Source organism: Crocodylus siamensis, chromosome 2 (assembly GCF_052110815.1).
Source record: "Crocodylus siamensis isolate JL-2025a chromosome 2, ASM5211081v1, whole genome shotgun sequence".
Classification (NCBI taxonomy): Eukaryota; Metazoa; Chordata; order Crocodylia; family Crocodylidae; genus Crocodylus; species Crocodylus siamensis.
The window spans coordinates 185,132,231-185,156,243 of record NC_143396.1 but is presented as its reverse complement, the minus strand read 5'-3'; the positions used below and the strand labels follow the sequence as shown (position 1 = coordinate 185,156,243).

At 43.6% G+C, this 24,013-nt stretch overlaps 1 protein-coding gene across 1 annotated transcript in view; it reads right to left on the bottom strand.

Moving 5' to 3' along the window:
• USH1C (USH1 protein network component harmonin) overlaps positions 1-24,013 on the bottom strand; it is a 94,508-nt gene that overhangs the window by 68,677 nt on the left and 1,818 nt on the right. The window contains exons 2-4 of the mRNA XM_090032570.1: positions 16,594-16,661; positions 13,531-13,674; positions 12,179-12,317 (exon numbers count right to left, since the gene is read on the bottom strand). Of these exons, the coding sequence (XP_089888696.1) occupies positions 12,179-12,317; positions 13,531-13,674; positions 16,594-16,661 (351 nt within the window). The remainder of the gene's footprint in view (positions 1-12,178; positions 12,318-13,530; positions 13,675-16,593; positions 16,662-24,013) is intronic.

The window sequence follows — 24,013 nt, the reverse complement described above, 5'->3', positions numbered from 1 at the left end:
CTCCTGGAGCTCTTAACCCCTGGATTGTCTGCATATTAACTCCTGAAGAGGGTTTTAAGCACTTGTTGTGCAGCCCAAAGTTACCTACTCCAGGGCAGGATTCTCTCCGAACTGTGCTACCTAGCTCATCTTACATTAAGGTACAGGCACTCTAGGCTACATCTTATTGTAAACACTCCATCTGTCCCCCTCCACCACTGGCCAAGATCAGGGCCACTGCCTCCCACCCCCTGCCCTCCCCAGCATCCAGATCCCCACTCACTGCCCCCCTGCCTTTCTCCTGCTTACTTGTGTTGGCCCATACTATCTGTCCCAGGAGAAGCAGGCAGGGAAGGATTAACTTGCCTGCACAGCCACTCTCTGGGACAGAAGAGCAGCAGCCAGCCAGGCTATATAACCTTTCCCTGCCTGCTCCCCTAGGACAGACAGAGCAGGCAGCCACAAGTAAGTAATGTCCTGGGAGTGGGTGGAGGCAAGAGGGCACCCCAGGGGTGAAGGGGAACCCCAGATGACAGGAGGAAGCCCAGCTTGGGGAGTCCTTACCTTTCAGCCCTCCAAGCCCCTGCTGCTCCAAATCTGAGCAAGCACTAACACTTATCAACATAAGTGTGGCTCACAGTGTAAGGTGTAACGAAGCTGAGCATATTTATACCCAGTATCAGTGTTGATCTAGTAAAGGATCACCTTGAGAGGCTGGACACCTTCAAGTCAGCTGGTCCTGAAAGATTACACCCTACAGTACTCAAGGAGCTGGCAGGCATCATAACCTAACCATTGGCAAAAATATTCAAGAACTCATGGCGTTCAGGTGAAGTACCTGAAGACTGGAAGAAGGCTAACATGGTACCTATCTTCAAGAAAAGACAGAAAGTAGATCCCGGGAATTACACGCCCATCAGCTTGACCTCAATCCCTGATAAGATTCTGGAGAAAATTATCAAGGAGACCCTTCTGGATAAGCTGGCTGAGGGCAACATCCTGAGGGATAGGCAACATGCGTTTGTCATGGGTAGGTCTTGCCTGACCAAACTCATCTCCTTCTGTGACCAGGTGACATAACACCTGGACAAGGGAGAAGAAATTGACGTCATATATTTGGACTTTAAAAAAGCCTTTGGTCTGGTGTCCCATGACCCCCTCATGGAAAAATTGGCCAAATGTGGCCTCGGCTACACCACAGTCCATTGGCTGGGAAATTGGCTCCAAGGTCAGACCCAGAGAGTAGTGGTCGATGGTAGCAAATCATTATGGTGCTCCATGACCAGTGGTGTCCCCCAAGGCTCTGTCTTTGGACCTGTTCTCTTTAACATCTTTATCAACAACGTGGACATTGGTATCAGAAGTGCACTGGCTAAGTTTGCTGACGACACTAAACTTTAGGGCACAGCGTCCACACTTGAGGACAAGCTAGTGATCCAGGCTAACTTGGATAAACTTAGCAAGTGGGCAGATACAAACATGATGACATTCAATACTGATAAATGTAAGGTACTGCACCTTGGGGGAAAAAAACCCACAGCATACTTATAGGCTCAGCAGTGCTACGGTTGCTAGCACCACTGCTGAAAGAGACTTGGGGGTCATGATTGACCACAAGATGAACATCGGCCACCAATGTGATGTTGCAACTGGTAATGCAAACAAATCATTGACTTGCATTCATAGATGCTTCTCAAGTAAATCTCAGGATGCCATCCTCCTGCTGTACTCGGCCTTGGTGAGGCCACAGCTGGAGTACTGCATCCAATTCTGGGCTCCACAATTCAAGAAGGATGTTGAGAAGCTTGAGAGAGTCCAGAGGAGATCCATGCACATGATCAGAGGGCAAGAGAATAGGCGTTATGAAGAGAGGCTGAGAGCTATGGGACTCTTCAGCCTGGAAAAGCGCAGGCTCAGGGATGACCTGGTAGCTGCTTATAAGTACATAAGAGGTGTACATCAGGACCTGGGAGAATGTCTCTTCACCAGAGCGCCCCAAATTAAAACAAGGACCAACGGTCATAAACTCCTCCAAGACCATTTTAGGCTGGACAAAGAAAAATGTCTTTACTGTCCGAGCCCCCCAAGACCTGGAATAGACTCCCTCCAGAAGTGGTCCAGACATCTACTCTAGACTCATTCAAGAAACACTTAAATGCTTATCTTGCTGAGATCGTTTGACCCTAGCCGACTTCCTGCCCTGCTTTGAGGTCCCTTCCAGCCATAATGTCTATGAAATCTATGAAGCCTTCATATGTGATAAACATTATTACATCTTTATATGTGAGAATCTTTTGGGGGAATATATATATTTAGGAATTCAAGGCCAGTGAAGTACTTTGGAATCCTATGTTACCATACAAACAACATGGACAGTTTCCGCTATTCTGAATATAACCATCTCGATCTTCAATTTGTTGTACTTTTGAACACTGTATTTTTCATTTTTATGTTCTTCTAGTGCTCCACTTTGCAATCTAAACAATCTCGTTCATAGAAGTATAGGTTTCCTAAGAGAAATAAAATGTTCACGTATATGGAATTGAACTGATCCTCATTGTCCATGGCTCTAAACTGATGTGTTTGCTCCACCTGCTGGACAAACAACATCATAAAAGATGGGAAGGCAAGGCGAGGAATTTTCAAAAGAACTCAGTATTGGCTTAACTCTCACTTCAGTAAAAGCAATGGAGTTTTGGTGTGGTTTCTTAATAGGAGCAGAGCCAGGCTCTCTATAGCTGCAGGGAACAGGGTAGGGGAAATGACCCAAGTTTGGGTTGGAGATAAGGAAAAACTTTCTAACTATGAGGGTGGTTAAGCACTGAAACAGGCTACCGAGGGAGGCTGTGGAATCTCCATCCTTGGATGTTTTTAAGAGCAGGTTAGACTGAAACTTGATTTGGATGATTAGTCAGAGACAATCCTACCTTGAACAGGGGACCTGACTAGATGACCTCCAGAGGTTCTTTTCCAACTCTGCTGTTCTACAATTCCAGAGCTAAGTGCTTTGAAAATCCCATACACAGTAGAATGACTACACAAATAGGTGGGGCCCATGTTCTGGCCTCCTGCAGTTTTATAGTACTCTGCGTATAGTTACCTTTAATATTACTCTAACTTGTTCCTGAAATATTCCATACCACATAAGCTGACCCATGTTAGGGTTGTGGCAGCTGTTCTGGAACACCATTTCCCCCTTGAAGATTCAGGGCTAGATAAGAGTGGGCTGAGGTGGGGGATCATATTATCCTCAGCCTCCTGCTTATCCTAAGAGAGAATTTTGGAGATTCTTTTGTTGGTTTTTTTGGAAGCACTTTCCACTCTGGGAAATTCTGGGGCCAGGATTTAAGCTTTGCGACTCGCTGCCATGGTACCGTAACGTCAGGAGGTAAGGCCTCTGTGGAAAGGGACCCAGCTTCCTCAAGTCTCATGGGGGACTTTTACACATGCTCTGGGGAAGGGGTGAGGTGGCACTTTAATTGGAGCAGCTCTGAGAGTCTAATCAAAGTGCTGCTGCGTCTTGTGTATCAGCATCCACATGCTTAAAAATGGCGGTGGGAGCACTTAAATTAAAGGTTGTTGGAGCTTAAGTTATTCAAGCACCCTTCCCACTATTTTTAAGTGTGGGGATGCTGATACACAAGATGTAGGAGGCTGCTGGAGTGCAGTAGTTGCTAGGGGTGTGCAAAGCAGGCAGTATTTGATTTGGATTTGGTCCAATTCAGGGAACAGCAATTCAATTTACTGATTCAGATCACTATCCCAATTCGATTTAGCCGAATCTGAAGATTCAATTCTGATTCGGAGAATCAGCGATTCAGCCATAAACACAACTTTACATGTTTTTTCTAGGTACCTTGAGGTAGCAGGTGCAGCTCATGCGTGCTGAGATGGTGGGGTGGATGGAGCATCCCACGGGATTGTAGGGGTCCCTGCACCTCCCCAGCTTAGCAATTAGCTGCAAGGAGACAGCGGGTGCACCCCCAGACCCAGGAGGCACAAGCTGCTTGAGCCGGGGACCAGGGGGATCCCCCGCACGCTCCGGGGTCGACCTGGAAATGGTTCGGAAGTACTTCTGGTCCACTTCTGGTTCCATGCTGGGTCTGCTCTGATGCGCTGGAACTCCAATGCATTGGAGCAGCCTCTGCATTTGTGTATATAGGTGCCTTCAAAGCCCATGTAGTCCTCAGGGAAAAAAACAGAGGATTGTGCAGGAAACCCCTGATTATTCTAGGCAGATGGTGGGGGAAAGTCAGTGAACTGAAATAACCCTAGAAAGCCTCAGCAGTAGGATCTTTTATAGATTTTCATAGATTTCATAGACATTAGGGCTGGAAGGGACCTCGGAAGATCATCGAGTCCAGCCCCCTGCCCAAAGGGCAGGAAGTCAGCTGGGGTCATAGGATCCCAGCAAGATAAGCATCCAATTTGCTCTTGAAGGTGTTCAATGTAGGTGCTTGAACCACCTCCAATGGCAGACTGCTCCAGACCTTGGGGGCTCGGACAGTAAAGAAATTCTTCCTTATGTCCAGCCTGAAACGTCTTGCAGGAGTTTGTGACCGTTCGACCTTGTCATCCCTTGGGGCGCTCTGGTGAACAGACGTTCCCCCAGATCCTGGTGCTCACCCCTGATAAACCTATAGGTGGCCATCAGATCACCCCTGAGCCTGCGCTTTTCCAGGCTAAAGAGTTCCATGGCTCTCAGCCTGTCATCGTAAGATCTGTTTTCCTGACCTCTGATCATGCGCGTGGCTCTCCTCTGGACTCTCTCAAGCTTCTCCACATCCTTTTTGAATTGTGGAGCCCAAAACTGGACGCAGTACTCCAGCTGCGCCCTCACCAAGGCCGAGTACAAGGGGAGAATGATGTCCCGGGATTTGCTTGAGAAGCATCTATGGATGCACGCCAGCATTTTGGTCGCTTTACTAGCCGCAGCATCGCATTGCAGGCTCATGTTCATCTTGTGGTCAATGATGACCCCCAAGTGTTTTTCTTCTGTAGTGCTAACCAACGTAGCACTGCCAAGCCTATAAGGGTGCTGCAAGTTTTTCCTCCCAAGGTGGAGAACCTTGCATTTATCGGTGTTAAACACCATGAGGTTCTCGTCTGCCCATTTGCTGAGCTTGTCCAGGTCAGCCTGGATCACCCGCCTATCTTCTGGCGTGGATGCTTTGCCCCAAAGTTTGGTGTCATAGGCGAACTTGGCCAATCCACTCCTAACTCCAATGTCCACATCGTTAATGAAGATGTTGAACAGTATGGGTCCCAGGACAGAGCCTTGAGGGACCCCACTGGTTACAGGGCACCATGATGAGTGACCGCCATCAATCACAACCCTCTGGGTCCGACCACGAAACCGATTTCCCAGCCAGCGGATAGGTTTTAAAGGTTTTCCTCCAACTTAGCCCTGCTTCCCACAGATATTTTAGTAGCCTAGGATGTGTAACTATTAGGATATATGCAGCTATTTAACCATGACTATGGAATTTTAACCTCAGTTGGCATGTTCAGATTTTTGAGCTTCTCATGAGTAATCTGTAAAAAAGTAAACAGGAATTTTCTTGTGAAATAAGTTATTTTCCATAGGGTCAAATGCTGACCCTTGGGGAAAATAAGAAAGGCCGGAAGGAAATGTAGGAAAACCCCCAATGTTTTCTGTGTACCACTCCACTGAAATTTCCCTGGTTAGCAGACAGTGAAAAGGCAAAGGGAGTCAGCAGAAATATCAACATAGGCCAGCTCTACATCTGACGCAATAAAGGCCAGATAGTGGTTTCATAGATTTCATAGACATCAGGGCTGGAAGGGACCTAGGGAGATCATCGAGTCCAGCCCCCTGCCCAAGGTGGGTCAAGCAAAATAGAAGAACAGCAGTAAATAAAAGTTGTAGTGTGAAAGAGTGTTTCTTATATTCAGCCTAACTTAGAGCACTCATGTACAGAGACTATAACAATTACATAAACATATTACAGCAATTGTATATTCAACAGGAGTTCATACCTACTTGGGTTAATTAGAAACTGTTATTAAAAATGTGCCCTGATATTTCTTTCAAAGCCCCCAATTTTTTTTTTCAGTAATACAGCTCAGGTTTGTAGCAATGTATAAAAACCAGTATCTTATCTATCTTATGCAGTGCTCAGTTGCCAGCTATATTTATAAATACAGTAAAACCATGTGAAATCTGCATCATTCCTGAGACAGAAGATTTGCTATAGTTATTGAGTAAAATGATGCGGCAGCATCCTGAGAAATGGCAAGACCCTGGATTCTTTTACACTTCCATAAGAGGAACCACATACTGGTAGAGAGCACTGACAGAAAAAAAAATGTTCTTTGATTCAGAGGGAAATAATAAGAAAACTGGCTTTGTTTTTATATTTTCCTCAGCTTTTCCTTTAAAAAATAATGACAACAATGGTTGTCGGCAACCAAAAAGTTTAATCTGCAGCTCTAAAATTATCAGTTCTCAATAGATATCAGTATATCTGTAGGCTGCTGAAAACCAGTCATGAGGGTTTACATTAAAAATCTGAAAAATTCCATTCAATCATATATTTCTCCAGGAAACTCTGTTTTAACTGAATAGCAACTGTCCATTAAAGAAGCATTTCAAATGAAAATTAGTAACCAGTGACGATGATGTTGAAATTGTCTGAGAATTCATTTAGTTTCCCATCTGTAATCACATCGGTCACTTTCACTCCTGTTCAGAGGTGATTATGCTGACAGATAATATTGGGGAAGCCAGTGTGAGCTAGCTGCTTGTAATGTGATAGATGGTCTTACCCTTTTTTTTGTTTTGTATGACTATCACTAATGCTGGTTTTGGGAGGAGGATAATCAGGCTGCCTTGTTTTGCTTTTTAATGCATCTCCCTTTCCTTTCTGTCCCGAACCTGTGAATACATGAGTCTCTGCTTAACTCACATACTATAGAAGAGGAAAACCAAACATGATTTACTGCTATTTGGTTTCCTTTTTCTCTGGACATGCTCCCCAATCACTGAGGGCCTGGACACGTAACACATTTAAACTGTTGTAAATCACATCAGTTTCATGGGCTGATGAAAAATTACACTGGGACCCGGTATGGACAGATTAGCAGCTACCCAAGGATAGCTGTTGGCAGTTGATGCTATTATAATACCTTGCTACTAGATAATGGATAAAAACTTGTTTGTCTACAACAAGGGGGTCAAAGATCCAGCAAGCAGAGTGATATCATTCAGCCTACAGTGCTGCCTCCACATGTAGCATTTGCTGGCTCTGGCCCTAATCAGTGCATACAGTGCATGGAGCCTATTTGATGTTGACTGTACATGGCACAGAGCCAGTCTGGGGCATGAACTGCATGCAGCACCTGCATTGGACTGGCCCTGCAAGCTGGATCCAGGCCCACTCTGACTAAGGTCCAGAGACCAGCCCCACATCCCAGATCACAGGGCTGGTTCAAAGCAAGTGCCACATGCAGTACACACCCCATACCACTGCTGCACGCTGTGTGTAGCACAAGCTCCAGACCGGCCCCAAGCACGGTCACGCACAAGGCTGGGGCCAACATGTGCTACATATGGCATGCAAGGCTGCAGCTGGTGCACATGCTGCAAATACTATGAACAGGCCAGTCCAGGGTACATGCTGTATGTGGCCCCTGCACCGGTGTGGCCCTGCAAACTGGATTCAGCACATAGAAGGCTCAACTTTGTCTGCAGACTGGCCCCATGCCCCTCAGGCCAGATGATTTCGATGGCTTTGGTTTACAGCAAGTGTCTACCCTGGGATAACTGTGGACACCCAAGACTTGTACTAAGGTTGTATAACTCTTGATATTTCCTATAGCATTGCTACAGAAGATCTATGCAAGTTATACCAATATGGAGGGTTATGTCATCTGTCCGGTTCTTATTTACACTGGTGTATATCCATCACATATTCAAATCTTTCTCTCCTCCTGCTTGTGATCTATGGTTAACTAGAAACTGTTATAAAAAATTGTGCCCTGATATTTCTTTCAAGGCCCAAAGTTATTTTTCTTTCCAGTAGTACAGTGCAGATATAGTAGTAGTATATAAACAATAGTGATTATTCTTTGTATCATATGCAGTGCTCAGCTGCCAGCTATATTTATAAATACATTAAAACCATGTCAAATCTACATCATTCCTGAGACACCTGGCAGAAACTGAGTAAGTGTAATTGAAGCTCTTCTGTTCTCCATCTACCTCTATAGCTCCATATGGTTACAAGCAGCTACTTCAGGGACAGCCAGCCCAAGAAAGTTGAAGGGATGAAATGCCAATAAACTGAACGGCTTCTTTCAGTAGAACTTGCGACATCCAAGAACAAGGACCCAGAGAATGTTTCTCAGGCAACTGCTTGCAGCATGCTCTTTCTTCCACTAACTAACGTCCAGGAAACTATAAAAAGGCAAAGCTGTGAGAAATACAGAAAGAGCCCTGGGAACAGGTCTCAGAATCCAGGATCCGCTAGCCTTCCAGTGCAGTGCCCATTTCATTGAGCCACCCTCCATCCAACTTGGTCTCCTTCAAGCTATACGTAACTTCCCCCCTTGTCTGCCCTGTGGGTCAGCTTTAACAGAAGGGCTGATGAGCAGCACTTCTGGATTGCCTAGCCGACTGCATGGTGATTAATACACTTTGCTGGGAAGTGAGAGACATAGATTCAAAGCCCACTGATGGGGAAGAAAGGTTAAAATGTGGGTTTCCTACTCTTTAGACCTCTAACCTAAGTAGGTGTTAGTACCCTAAAGCCTGCGGGTCATTTGATCCAGCCCACAGGTATGGGGCTTCAAGGGCACTTGTCAGCAGGGGACCTTCAGCTGTGGCATGCTACCGTGGGAAGAAATGGCAGCAGTCAGGTCCTAACATCTGCCCACCTCTAATCTGTGCTGGGTCATTCTGGCCTGCAACCTGAAAAGGTTGTTAGCCACTGGCTAGACTGCTGGGCTAAATAATGGGGGTTCCTCACCTTTGTGTTCCTCTGACCAAATTCCCAGGATTTACAGACTTAAATACCTTCCCAGATGGAATAGCACTGCCACAAAACCTAAGTGGCACTAGTCCATTTCTTTTGAGCATGCCTGGAAGGGCAAGACTAGCTGCACAAATAGAAACAGAATCTAAAATAGTAAGTTTAAGAGAAACGAAATGCCTCTCACATGTCCATATTTAGACCTGATAAGTCATATTTAAATGACTTAGTCAAAACAGGATTTGGGCCTTAGTGTAAAAAGTGAACGTAAAGTGCATGCAAAAGAGTGACAGAGCTTGTTTAAAAGGCGCAAAGCGACTTTATTAGGGCTAATAAAGTAAGAGACTGAAAAAGACTTGAAGGGCATGGAATGAGATAATATCTTTCGTTTGCTTTTACATTTCAAGAAAAAGAATTTGCACAGTGATCGAGATGCATAATCGTATCAAATGTGTTTCAAATTTCCAGCCTTGTATATTCTTTATTCATGCTAATCTCAAACCCTTTGTACTCAACAGAATCCCCATAGATATGACTATCTGAGAAAGCAGCACAAGAGAGGGATGAAATACATTAATGCATGAAAGGACTAAATGCTCTCCATTCAAAAAAATTGAAAAATTGAAGGAAAAAGGTCAAGACTACAAATGTTTCCATGTAATGCCCTGATTAATCAAGCATCTTAAGTAATACAGAAACCGTTTCAATGAATAATCATCATGCAAAATGAATTGAAATAAAAAAAGCAGGGTCAAAAACTGATGTTATGATAAAAGATCATTATACCTTTCTCAGACTGCATTTTCAGGTTAGAAAATGCGTAGAGATTTAGTGAAATAATGCAGATGGGTGAAATTTCAGGAGCAGTTGGCTTTACCATGAGACAGCAATTTAGAACAATGAGTTGCCTGTCAACTCTCTGTATTCACTTGGTTTTAGAAAGTGTCTAGTACCGCCTATTATGAAGGCACCTCAAGCTGATCCTTAACACCACATATCAACAAACGCAAGCCAGACAGATTAGCCAAAAGCACCATCTGTTCATTAATACATAAAACCAAGTCTAACAAATTCACCATAAAAACCTCTGGGATTTTCCCTCTTTGTTCATATTTTGTCTTTGGCTGGGAAACACAAATAAAGTTTTGAACTATGGTATGATTAGCACAACTGCTCAGAGTTCCAGTCAGCTTCCTTTAGCCTAATTTATCGGCACAGAATGCCACGGCCAGCAAATATCAGGTGATGCCATCTCGGTCCTTCCCACCAGCATTGTCACCATGCAAGTGTGTTGTCACCTTAACAGTCCTGGATGGTCCAAGAACAACTTCCAAGGTTAAGGTTTCAGCTGACTGAAGAACTTCACTAAACTAACTTATTATTTGAAACAAAGTACAAAGCAAAAAAATGATTAGCAGCACCATGGCTGAAGGCAGTAGCATACCTAGGGGAAGGGAAACAGGGCACCAGCCCTGGGTGCTGTTTAACAGGGAGAGGTGCAAATATAATGACAGCCCCCACCACAGGCTCAGTCATTGCTGCTAACCGCTGTAACCTATGGAGCAGAAACTAACTGTTATGCCCATGGATTATACAGAAAGTCCTTTCAGGGCAGTTTAACACAATCACCATTAATTCATTTCTGTTCATTCCCATTAGTTGTTTCCAGTACAGTCCAATGGCACCTCTTTTCAATACTGTGGGACAGTCCATTGTGGTGGTTACTTTTAGGCACAAATACTCGATGCAATCTACCATAAAATATAATTATACTTAAAAATTATTTCCTTATTATGGTATTTACCCAAATCCAAGACAACCCTCCAATAATCCACTGGAAAATGGAAAATCTGATACATAGTAAATTTATAAAATTGTTATAATTTCCACATAGAGAATCATCTTAAATCAATCCCCACTGCCATTGCAGCATGGAAAGTAGTGGTAAATAAGCAGGTGGGGGGGCAGGTGGGGGGAGAGGCAGTAAGTGATGGGGAAAGTGGTGGGAAGCATGTGGTAGGGCAGGTGATGGGGCAAACAGGGTGAGGAGGTGGGGGTATGGGTAGGCAGGGGGGCCAGGCCACTTGCCCCCTGCCACCTGTCCCCCAATTTACTTCCTCCTTGTGTTTCTCCTACCATAGCCTCTGCCTCCCTGAACCCCATTCCCCTGCCCTCCCCCCTTCCCCTCCCCCTCTCTCCTGTGTTGTTTCTGCCTGCCCACAGCCTTGGACCTTTCCCTTGTTTCCCTGTCTCCACCCCCACCTCTGCCTCTCTTACAACCCCCGCCTTCCCCTCTTACCCTCATTTTAGCACTGGCAGGCTCTACCCCTGTTCTAGCCTGGGACACAGAGCATAGCCCCAGCCCAGCCCTGTAGTGGAAGCGTGGAGCTGGCACCACTGCTATGGGGCTGAGCAGGGGCCAAGCTCTAGCCCCAGGCTGGAGCAGGGATGGAGCCTGCCAGTGCAAAGGTAAGTTAGGAGGGGTGCATGCAGAACACCCCCCCCCCCACCCGAGACTGCAGTGGGGCAGAAATGGCATGGAAGATGGGGTGAGAGCAGGGGGTGCAGAGGCGGGGGCAGGGGGAGGGAGAGAAGGGATAGGCAGCTGCTCTGGGTCTGGCCTTGACCCAAGGCTGGGGGTAGAGCCAGAGCTGCAGAAGCTGCCTGTCCCATCCCCACCCCCGCTTTCATACTTAATTCCAAGATGAGGCTCTTCCTCCCCACCATGTTAAAATGAGGAAAAACCCTCATCTTGGAATCAAGTGAATACAATTGGTGGAATTTACATTTTTATTATTCTCTGTATGCTATGACCTGCATATATCAGGCTTTAGCCACTCACAAAGCTCTTCATTCTGGTTGGAGGAGAAGTTCTTTGTACACACTTTATATTTCATGTCATTTGGCATAAAGTGAATACTAGTGCTTCAAGTAGTCCTTTTATGCCAGTCTTCAGAACAGACATATGCCAAACACAAAAAAATAATTTTTTGTTTGTCTCCTTAAATGGTGGAAAAACAGTTCTAGAAGCACTGCTTGATTTGCCAACTTTCCTGTACTTGATTAAAAGGAAAAGATTTACAGGGCACAAGTAATTCAGTGATATCTGCCTAAGAAGATTAAAGAACATTTCTCATTAGATTTTTTCCTAAAACCATGATAAGAGGCCTTTCTACAGTGGCACGTCCAAGAATTTGTTTTCTCACCTGAAGTCCAACGTTGTCTGCTTGTCCACCTTTAACTAACTGAGAGATAAAGAGCCCACAGGTAAATTCCAGTCCTCCTCGCACACTTATTCCAAGCCCTTCAGGATGCAAACGATCCAGTCTCACTTCCTTCAGCTTTCTGCAAAAGGGGAATTTTTCATAGCATTGAATTGAATAATAAGTTGTGACAAGTGAATTTTCATTTTTATGGTTTAAATATTTTTCACTCATCATACTTGGTTTTGAGAAAGAAAAGACTACTAAAGCTACACTTAGATAGTGTGGCCAAACAAACCAATTGTTATGGAGTAACTTAATCCAATTTTTTTCTGCAGTAATTTTACCCCATAGTAAGAAGTGAACACATGACTAACTTTCCAAAGCTAGTTTCCTTCCATAGATGCTATTACAACATTTTGGCACTAAATAGAAAGAGAACCAATTTGCATGGAGGAAAGGGTTAACTCCAGATGAAACTGTTGAAAGGAGAGAATACACAAAATGTACAACTTAATAACCATATCTAGGGGTCACTTGCTAGAATTTTTTTGTGGGGTAACTTTACTCTGGAGAAGAAAGAGCTACTAGTAGCATCTACAGGAGATGCTGACTGCAGTCATTACTACACAGTCATTTAGTACTTGTATAAATAAGTACTAAATGACTATGCAGTAACCCCAGTTACTGCGCAGTAGCACTGATGAATGGCTTTTTTGTGACGCTGACTGTGCAGTAGCCCAGGACTGTGCAGAAGCATCATGACTCAGTTTCTGCTATGAGATGCTACTGTACAGTAGGCTCTGTATTAATGCTGTGTGATGTGTCTACTTCACTTTTACTGCAAATAGTCCATTTACTACACAGTAAGTTTGCTATGCGTCCATTCCCTAGAGTTTATTCCCTAAAAGAATATCTAGAACAATGTTAACTGTTTGCAATGGCACACATATGACTAGACCTGTGTGACTGACTTGCTTTTTCAGTTTGCTAGCTGACTGAAATATTTTGTTTTATAGGAATGAAGCATTGTGGCCTCATATTTATTTTACTGTCTTTTGCTATTTAGAATTCAAATTTGAAAATAAAATTGTTATTCTACAATAAAAAAATTAAACACTTCTTTTATTGTTTTCCCCCTTTACAGCTCTTTTGTAACATGTGATGAATAATTTCAGTCAAACCAAAACTGCAGTTCTTGACAAATGAAATACTGATAACTAAAATACTGATCCCAGTTTTATACTGAATATAAATATTCATATTCCTCCAAACAACTGAACTGATTGCTTATCAATAAGCAATTCTTGTCTGCGTTCACAAGAAATGATCTGTTATATTCTAAACTCCCTTACCTTGACCGTTTTGGTGTTAACTGATCATATTCCACCTGGTGTTTTAATGGGATAAGAGGACGGATGGCATCAAAAAGAGGCAATCTATTTGGTTCATTTATCACAAGCTTTAGGTCCCCCACCAGCACTGGAAGATCCATGGATCTAAAAAATACATCAAAAGCACAGGACTGGGTGAACAACACTCACTACAATGATGTTTTGTTTGTAACTTATACACACTAGTATAGAAACCAGTTCTATTGCATATGTGACTTGCTAAAAACATTTTTAATGTTGACCAAAGACAAGTGAGGTACAGTAGTTATCATCTCTGTGTCTACACAGAATTTGTAATGGATAGTTTTCAAAATCAAATGAACTACATCATGTTCTATATGAGTGTTTAATCTGTAGTGGTTTTACAAGGAGTCTAAAACCTTCTTCCTCTGTAGCGGTTTTACAAGGAGTCTAAAACCATCACAGAGGTCCCAAAAGTGGATCTGTACTATTTTCTGGTTATAACATTCAAAAACAAGGGAAACCTGTCTACTGGGTTTTGGTAACTGCCTGAAATTCTTCCCACATTTGAAAAATTTCTGAGTAAATCTGGGCCAGGTTTTGAGTAAATGTCTTCCTTTTCCTGGATTCAGAGGACAGATTTATAGTTTTGATCCAAAAGATACATGCTGCTCCAAGTTAGAGCTAGATTTTATTTGCATTTTCTGGCTTATTTCAACTTATGCTGCAAAGTGAAATTTAAAAAGATGATAAACCATATAAACCAAAATTATTGTGAATGGACCCTGGGGATTTTCATGCCTAACAGTTCTTGATACTGCTTTTATCAACTCTGGGATATATTTATGGGGCCATATTGTGTTTTTTGTCTTATGAAACAAAAACTAGAATGATTCCATTAGTGCAAAATAAATTACTCTAGTGAAATGGACAGCAGAATTTGTACCATAGTATTTGCCTATTCTTTGTAAGGTGCTTGTCATCATAGCATTTAGGTTTCCTGGCATTTTACTTTTCTTTACTTATAGCCAGTTAACATTAACAGCAATTAAATACACTTCAAAATGAGGTAAGATTCCCAAATATTCAAACCAACTTGAAAATATGGTTTAATGGATTTTAACTTCTGGCTATGGCATGAGTTTTTTTTCCCCTAAAAAATTCTCTCTTTTTTAAATTATGATCAGCCAGTAAACCTCAGTAGCAATGTTCGATAATTTATTTAAAATGCAGAACAACTTTTGAACTTGAGGGAAAAGTCAATGTTTGAAGTATCTGTTAATTTTGTAACTGTAGGAAAGTTTTAAATAATTAACAACCACTGATTCCTCCCAATTTCACAAGTAACAGGCAAAGCTTTATGAACAGAGAAGCAATTAGGCCTGAGTGAAATCCTATCAGATATGCAGCTGAGTGCATACAAAACTATATCTCAGTACAAAGACCACATGGAAGGGTCTCCATTTCAATTCACTAACATGCTATTAATTAAGATATGAACAGAAACAATGTCTAGAGTCACCTGTCTATGAAGAGTGGAAAAAATATTCTCATCTTCCTTAAGAAACAGTAGCTCAGATTCTATCTACCACTGCACTGGTATAAATCCAATGTCACACCATTGATTAACATCAAAACACATGGAGCTGGTACCTGACCTAACAACTCACCACTGATCTTTTTGTCACAATGTCATAAAATGCAGAAGTGTGCAAGGCAGATTTCCATTCAAATGCATTAAGTGCTTTTCTGCTGAGACAGTTTAAAATACAATATTTACCTAAATCCAAGAAAACTTTGAATTTAAGATGACCCCCAATAATTAGATTCCGTACATGGAAAATTATGTTTATTATAATAAAATAATTGTAAAATAAAATGATTCTTATCATTTAAGCTTATGATATTCCATGTAGGAAGTCTAATTACTGGAAGGCTGTATTCAATTTCCCCAACCCCATCTGCTAGGGTGGGGAAAACAGTGGTGGTAGGGACCATGCCTGTGCTTGTGACTGTGCCTGCCCCCTCCATTTACCCCTTACCGCCTACCTACCCTACCCCTTGCCCCCAGTGCCTGTCCCTGATCCCCTATCATCTGTCCCCATTCCCCTTCCTCCCCGTTTCTGTGCCTGTCCCTGTGCCACCTGCCCTCCCCTCCCCATCTACTCCCCTGCCCCCACCACTTACCTTCTGTGCAGCTCTTCGTCCAGCTCTGGTTCCAGCTTGTAGGCAGTGAACAGTGGTAGCCCTGGCCTTGGCTCTAGCACAGCCCACTAGGCAGAAGCAGTGGTGGCAGCCCCCAGGCCCAGCTGAGCCAGAGGTAAGTGGCAGAGGTGGGGGGTAGGCAGGCTGGGTGGTCTTCCCCACACTCCCCACCAAGCTTCACACTGTGGGTCTCCCGTGCATCCCCCACCCCCTAGACATCCTGCTGTGCGCCCCATCCACACAAGCCACCTGGGTCCAAGACAGGTGGCAGCTCACCTCTGGCTTCATCTCCATGTCTAGTGCTGGGGCCTGAGCAGTGGCTTGGCCCACCAGGCCAGAACTTGAATCTAAAACAAGGCTCTTCCCCTCACTGCCCCCCTCCATGTTGTTGTGTGTGGGGGGGGGTGTTCATAGATTTGAGTAAATACACTACCTTTCCTAAAGTGGAAAAATCTGTAAGAATGAGGAATTAAACATAACAAGCAAGCTGACTAGTTAAATAATGCCAGTAAAATCACTACTATTTCCAAGCATACTACAGTTTTTTTCCTAATGAAGGGTCTATTATGCACATGATTTTTTTCACTTTATGATCCATGAAGTTTTCATTAATTTCATACTTTGTAAGTCTCCAAGAACAAACTAATGCTAATGCTATACTCAAACTTAAACATCCAGTTATTTGTGTGTTAAAACCTACAGGACTTTGTTAAATACAACTAAGAACTAGTACTTCAGCTAATTTTCTATTGACTATCCTTAGATTTACTGTTTAATTAATTTTTTGACTGTTTCATCTTTAAATAAACAATGCAGTGGTGCTATAGCAGCTTTGAGAAGTAGGAAGTTAGAACTTACTGGTGGTACATCCGCAGCACATCATAAAGATAATCCTTCTCTGCTTCATTGTCAATTAGGAAGTCAACCTGAAAATACAATTGTATCATTCTAAGTCTGTTACCAAATAGTCAGAGCATAGTCCCAAATTCCTGAGCAAGGGACAGTATATTCCATGGGAAAAACTCTTCATACCTAAATAGGATCTTTGCATTTGAAACATAAAACAAGTTTTTTGTATTAATGCTACAACACTGACCACCAAGTCAAATTCCTGCTATCACAGATTTTGTAATACTAATTTTCCAAAAATATACTATAACATCACATTCTTATCTTACCTGATAATGACTGTACTGCTGAATAAATATTTTCAGAAACCTTTTCGGCCATTCATTAATATAGCACATGCTTTCCCAACCAGAAACGTCACAAGACAATTATACTTTTTGATTAGTGGCTTTAGACTACTGATTTCAGCATCTCTTACATGGTTACATGAACTCCCATGCTAGACTAGATTCTTCCTCCCAGCGTTAGTATTCTGACAGAGCTTGCTGCTTGCTATTCATTCTTTCCTCCTTCTGCAATAGGGCATTCACTTAAACTAGCATCAGATTACAAGGCTTTCATTTTGCTAGCTGCACTAAAATAAAATTTAAAAGTACAGAGTTTAGATACACCATGAGCCAGAGTCTATCTTCAAGACCCATAAAACCTACAGACTTTTAAAACATCCCACCAGTTTTGCTTTTAGATCAGCTTAATGTTTAGGCAAACAATTTATGTCTAATCTAAGAGGCTAAAATTACAGTAACAAAGTCCAATGACAAATTTGCATATTTAAACAATTTTTATTTTAGGTTCACAACACCGATCTCACATCCTAAATTTATTAAATGTTTCACACCATACTGTATACTACTTCTTGCTGTCCTTTCCTTTTATATGTACTTTCCTATGACTCCCTCTGACAAGATACTTTTATAGTATTTCTTTTTCTTTTTTTTTTGTTGTATATATTTTCTAAGTTTAATTATGCACCGGGTAATAGTGCTCGATTAAACCATACTAATAAGCGCTCTGCAACTATGAATTTCAGAGACAAAGCATGCATAAAAATGAAACCATATGCTTGTACTCATAAACTTTTTGATTCAGCTTAATTATACATGATGGAAACTCAAGATAATACAGATGGTGCCAAATTTACCATTGCACTACGCTCATACAACCAGACTGGTTTTACTAGTGTTACACAATATCTGTCCTGGCCCAGAGGACCCAACTGCTACTTGCAGGTCAGGTGTTAGGAAACAAATATACTCTGTTTGTAGCCTGAAAGCATCTAACACCAGCTTTCACACACTGGATTTTGTCATGCCTTCATCTGCTACGTTAAAGAACCTTCTATTGTCAAAATATTCCCCTTGTGTAGGAACTTACAGTCAGCAACTGTCATGTTATAATGTAAGCCCTCTTCTGAAAGGTATTGAAAACACACCGACACATCCTTCAGGAGACTTAAGAGCCAGAATGTCAACCTGCTTCCTCCGGTGAGACCCTGAAAAAATTGCAAATTGAGAAAAAAAACCGCCATGTGGCTTGGGAGTCTAGCAGCCATAGGGTTATTTAAGGCCTTGGAATGGCATGCCCACTGTTCCTCACAATTTTCAGCAGTGGGAAGCATACAGAGTATAAATCTTGCTGTTTCTTCTTCCACAACATCCATCCTGTCCTCTCTGTGCACACTGCTAAACCTCTTATCCAGGCCCTAATAATTGTATGGCCTAACTACTGCAACCTCATCCTTTTTGGTTTGTCAGACAAGTCAAAACTTTGTTGAAACGATCAACCTGGCCAGGTTATAGCACCTCTTTCAGAAAGACAGCTAATCTTGATTGAAAGCAGTTCCCATGATGAATAAACTATCATACAAATTAATAGGTTGTTATTTACTCTCTCTGCTGAACACCTGTTTCTTCTTGCTTGTAGTCTGAAAAGCTAAAAACAGACATCGTGTTTAATCCTGAGCTGACTATCCCAGGTTTGACTCGCATTAAAACAGGTGCATGTCGGGGGAATGAGGGAAAAATGGTCTTTACAACTGCAGCTTGAATACTGGTTAACTAGAATTAGCCATTATTGCCTCAGCCCAAAGTGTTAATTTGGATACTTTACATGTACTTAATGCATGGCAGTGGATCCCAGATAAAAGGCTTTGCCCCAAGGGAAATCCAATGTCTGTCTTCAGACAGTGCGCAGCACAAATTTTCATGCAATGGATTTTGTTATGCCTTGCCTTCATCTACTAAATTAAAGAACCTTTTATTGTCAAAATATCTTTCTTGTATAAGAACTTAGAGACTGATCATCTTACCTCCTAATTTTCTCTTGGGGAAACTAAACCAGTGAACCTCCTTTAAACTTTCACTGTAAAGTAGATTTTCTAGACCTTAGATCCAGTTTTTTATCCCAAAATGTCAATATTCTTTTCAAGTATGGGCAATGTGGTAGGGCGCTAAGTACATGTTCAAATTAATATTGGATAGAAACCAGCTATAAATTTGCTACACATTTTCAAGCACTAATTTTGCAGCTGGGTAGATCTTTTAATAGCTCGGTGGCCATTTTGATGGCATGATAACTACTTTGCATGTGTGGCCAGTCTATATTTACTGCATGACTAGCCAGTTAATTACATGATAATGACTTTGTACGCATGTCTGGTCTAAATTAATTGCATGATTAAACAGTTAATTGCATAATATAGGTAATGTGTGGCAGGGACTTTAGACAGAGTATTCCAGCCACAATGTCACTATGGGCATGTTTACAATTGAGTTACAGAACCATCTTCAGCACCGTGCAAGGAGACCTAGTTGGCTTTAAACTAGACAGACTGTTACTAGTATCCAGTTGGCCACAGCTGCTCCTAGCTCAGGGCAGACTAATTTACTATGCTTCTTGATATGTCACCTTGTACATGCTGGCACTGACACCTCCTATTAGATAGTCTCCTGCAGGCAACCAAAGATCACATGCACTCTCTTGGACATTGCCCAGACACATTCAGTTGTTTATCTATCCTAACCCCCCTGTCATGGGGTGGGGACCTAGGAGCAGCCGTGATCTTTCCTAGCACTCCCTACCATGCCAAGTTGGTGTCAATGCACCCTCGTTCTCGCCTGCCACATCTTTGATGGTATTAGTGTTACGGGAGGCTGCTTTTTTGACCCCTTGGACACAGTACCCTGGATGTATCCCAATCTGTGCCCCATTTTAGCTGTCTCTGTGTGCTAAAGCCTTAAGGGCTACGCGTGGCTCCTACCACCCCTGATACCACGCCCCAAGCCTCGCAGATGTACCGGCCGTTGTCCAGGCAAATCCATTACCGCACCCTCACAGCAGCCCTTTGCTTGCCTCGCTATAGCCCACGTCCCCTCGGACGCCCTCTGGGCTCATCTCAATTGCCCACACTCCCCGCGGACGCTCCCTGGCCTCTCTCTTCTCAGAGTTGCCCGCGTTCCCCGCGGCCGCTCTCTGGCCTCTCTCGCGGCCGTGCCCCACTGGGGCTCTCTCTCTAGATCCCGCCCGCGCTGAGGCTCTGCCTCACAATCAGGGCTCAAGTGGCCGTAGCCATGCCTGGCCCCTGAATCCCCTCCCTGGAGCTCCCTGCCTGTGCGCCCTCCCTGGGGTTCCTCTCGCACTTGCCCACACTGGGGCTTCTCTCACGCTTGGGGCTCAGGTGGCCATAGCCATGCCTGGCCCCCAATGCACTGTGCCCCTTCTCAGGGCTGGGGTCAGTGCACTCCCTCCTCAGGTCTACCACCCCTGTGGAGCTCAGGTGGCCTCGATCTTACCTGGCCCCAATGCACTGTGCCCCTTCTCAGGGCTGGGGTCAGTGCAACTCTAAAATGCAGTGCCCTCTCTGGCACCAGGGTCCCCACACTGCTGTGGAGCCCCTATGAGGCCTCCTCCAACCCCTATTAGCCTCACCCAGTCCTCCGGTGTAACTTCCCGCCCTGATGTCTATGAAATCTATGAAACAAAAGCAATAACATAAGCCTCCTGGCTAAAACGCAATCTGTAAGCCACTTGGCTAATCATCATTCCATTCCCTACCAGGGCTTTCTCCACCCAGTATCCTCAAGCCAAAGCTGCTCAGGCCATCAAACTTCTCTACACTGCTTGCTCCAGCAGCACTCCTTCACCCCTGGATGTTAACAGGGAACTACCTGCTTGGCCTCAGCCTAGGCTGTTTGTATAAGCCAGGCCCTGCCCACTTCTGGTCAGCTGACCAAACTGCAGTTGCCCCAACAACCGGCACCTGTAACTCTTTATAGGAGCAGGGCACTTCAGTGCTCTGCAACACCCCCCAATTCCTTTTCTGAATCAATGCTTTGCAAAATATAACCCTGTATTAAGGATTATGCTAAAGATTAAGTCTGAGTAAGATGGCTCTAACTCAGTGGTCACTAACCAGTGGATCTCGATCGACCGGTGGATCTTGGAGCCTCTTGGAATTGATCCAAGGCTGGGGTGGACGACCGAGTGCATGTGTATGCACGTGCATGCCCAACCTGTAGCCCAGCAGGTCAGTCCGTAGGGGCGGGAAGGGGTGGGGGCCAGATTGAGACCCCTGCAGTCAGGGACAGTACTGCAGAGGCAGACGCAGGGTGGGGCCCCAGCCAACTAGGCGAGTGGTGGGAGGATCGAGCCCGGGTGACTTGTCCAGGGGCACAGGGTGGTTCCTGCCACTCTGTGAACCCAGTGGAGGCCCTGGGACCCACGTGTCCCCCCATCTGTGTGAGGTGGAGGCAGCTGCAGTTGTGGGCTGGGCTTTGCTCCCTGAACCCAGCTGCAGCCTGCCCGGGAGCAGCCCAACACCATGAAAGTCCCCCCCAACACCATGAAAGTCCCACTGCTGGGTGGGCAAGGGATGAGGCTCATCCCAGTGGCTGGATGCACGTGCTGAAGCTGGTCATGTAGTGCAAAGCCAAGCCTGCACATATGGGGAGGAACGTGGTCCCCCCAAATGCTAGGCAGCACTGGCAGCTGCAGCAGCAATGAGAGAGGGAGGGAGGGGGGCTGGAGCAGGGGCAGGCCCTGCATAGCCAGGGCAGACCCTGCACAGCCAGGGTGAAGGGGCAGACCCTGCACAGCCACGGTGAAGGATGAGCAGTAAAGGAGAAAGTAAGGATCGATCTGCCCTGCCTCCCCACCCGCCAATACCTCCTTCCCTCACAGACTTACCTGCTGGGGTGGCTTGCCCCCAAATAACTTTTTCTCCCTCTGCCTCGATCTGTGCCCCCCCCGTTCCCTCCCCACCTGCAGGGGGAGTAGGGGGGTGGGCACACATGGTAGATCGTGGGTTGCTTTTAAATGTCAAAGGAGACACCATTGAGACAAAGGTATATCACACATGATCAGTTTATGGTACTGATTCTCAGCCAGGGTGACCTGAGATCCTTTGAGGGGTGCTCCAGGAATGTGAGGAGATAAGCAGATAAGGGATGACTGAGGCTCCAGGTATGATTAGATAAGCTAATAAGGACAGGCTCAGGCTCTTCCTGCCTGGCTGTCTCCAACTGCCACTGCCTAGCCCCTCAGCAAGGAGGCAAGCACAATAATAAAATCAATTGGTTCTAGAAACGGGGTGCGACCACTCAATTCACAAAAGTTACGGAAGGGTGCCTCGAGTCAAGGGAGGGGTGTCTTTGACTCTAAAAAGGTTGAGAGCCACTGGTTTAGGGCATTTATCAACATAAAAATTAGCTCAGTTAAATACTGAGCCCTATTGCAATAAAAAAGTTCAGCAGAGAAACAATATTAAGATGCATAAGGAACCAGTTGGAGCCATATTAAAATTTTTATGTTATTATTCAAGGCAAAGGCATTATTTCACCTACAATGCTGTGTTCAGTTATGGTTACCCTACCTCAAAAGGGTATTAACAATAGAGAGGGTATTCAGATGATGAAATCTGAGGCATGGAAAAACTTCCACATGAAGAGAGACTGGACAGATTAGAACTGTTAGCTTGATTTAGACAGATTTAGGATAGAGATGGAGAAAATAATGACCAGCAAAATATGGGTAGGGTGCTCCTGTTTTTACTTCCTCATAATTTAAGGACCAGGTAACAGTCCATGAACTTGAAGAGAAGAAGATTTAAAGCCGATAAAAGGGAATACTATTTTCACATTGCATAGTTAATTTGAGGAATTCTCTACCACATTGGTTCTCAACCTTTTTAGACTCAAGGCATCCCTCAGAGGAGTCCAACTTCTAGTTTTCACTCATTTTCTGACTACAGAGAAATAATGGAGCAAGTTGTCTGCTGCAAAGAGCTAAGAAAGACCACAACAAGTCAGAATGTTTTTAACATTATGAATTCCTATTTAAAAACTCTGGTTTTATTTTATGAATCATGTTTGTACACCTAATACTACTGAAGTTGAGTGGTACCTTGGGGCACCCTTGGAAGGATCTCAAGGCACCCCAGGGTGCTACGACACTCTAGTTGAGAATCACTACTCTACCACAAGACACTGGAGACAAAAGTTTGGAAGATTTTAATTAAGGAGACATTTATCTGACTACAGAGATCACCCAGAGTTACATGGGAGACAAAAATATAAAAAGAATATAAACTACTCATATTTCAGTGTGTGAGCTAGCCTCTGGAAAGTGTTAGGTGCTGTTACGGACAGGTTTTCGACAAGTTATACTACAGTTGCAGTTTCTTTCCCCTTTCTTAGAAGATTCTGATACTGGCCATTATCAGAAACAGAATACCTTACCACTGGTTTAGCTCAATCTAATAGTTCCTGTTTCTATCTCTGCAGTCAATATAGGTTTAATATCCAAATGCATTATGAATAAACAGATGTGGAGACAAAGGATACTATATGTAAGTATGAACACACATCATAAATGCAAGATTTGTTCTTTCCTTAAGCAAGCTTCATTAACTATACTATTAAGCCTAGGAGGGTACAAACAAACCAGAGATGAACAAGCCGTTACAACATCGCCTCAATTTTACACTATGAAAAAATACTTAGATTGGAAAATAAATACATTTTAAGGAGACTGTACAAATAATATATAGCCTGGTTACTTAACCCAAGTCAGTTAGGATATGTGGGCTATTACCCAAACGGTCAAGAGTCACACTATTGTGCGTCTCAAGAGTTATATCACCTTACACCAGTTACAGAGAATGACATGAAAAATAAATGTAGACGTTTTCATTAGAAAATAAAACACTATTTACATAGATTCAAAATAAAAACTCAACTGATACAGAAATGGCACATATTCATTTAAGGACATCTTTATAAAGGTTGTGTAACTCTGAATTGTAGACTACTACTAAGTAAATAGTTTGCCTGCGGATGTTTCATAAGACAGTTAATTTCATTGCAAATTTATT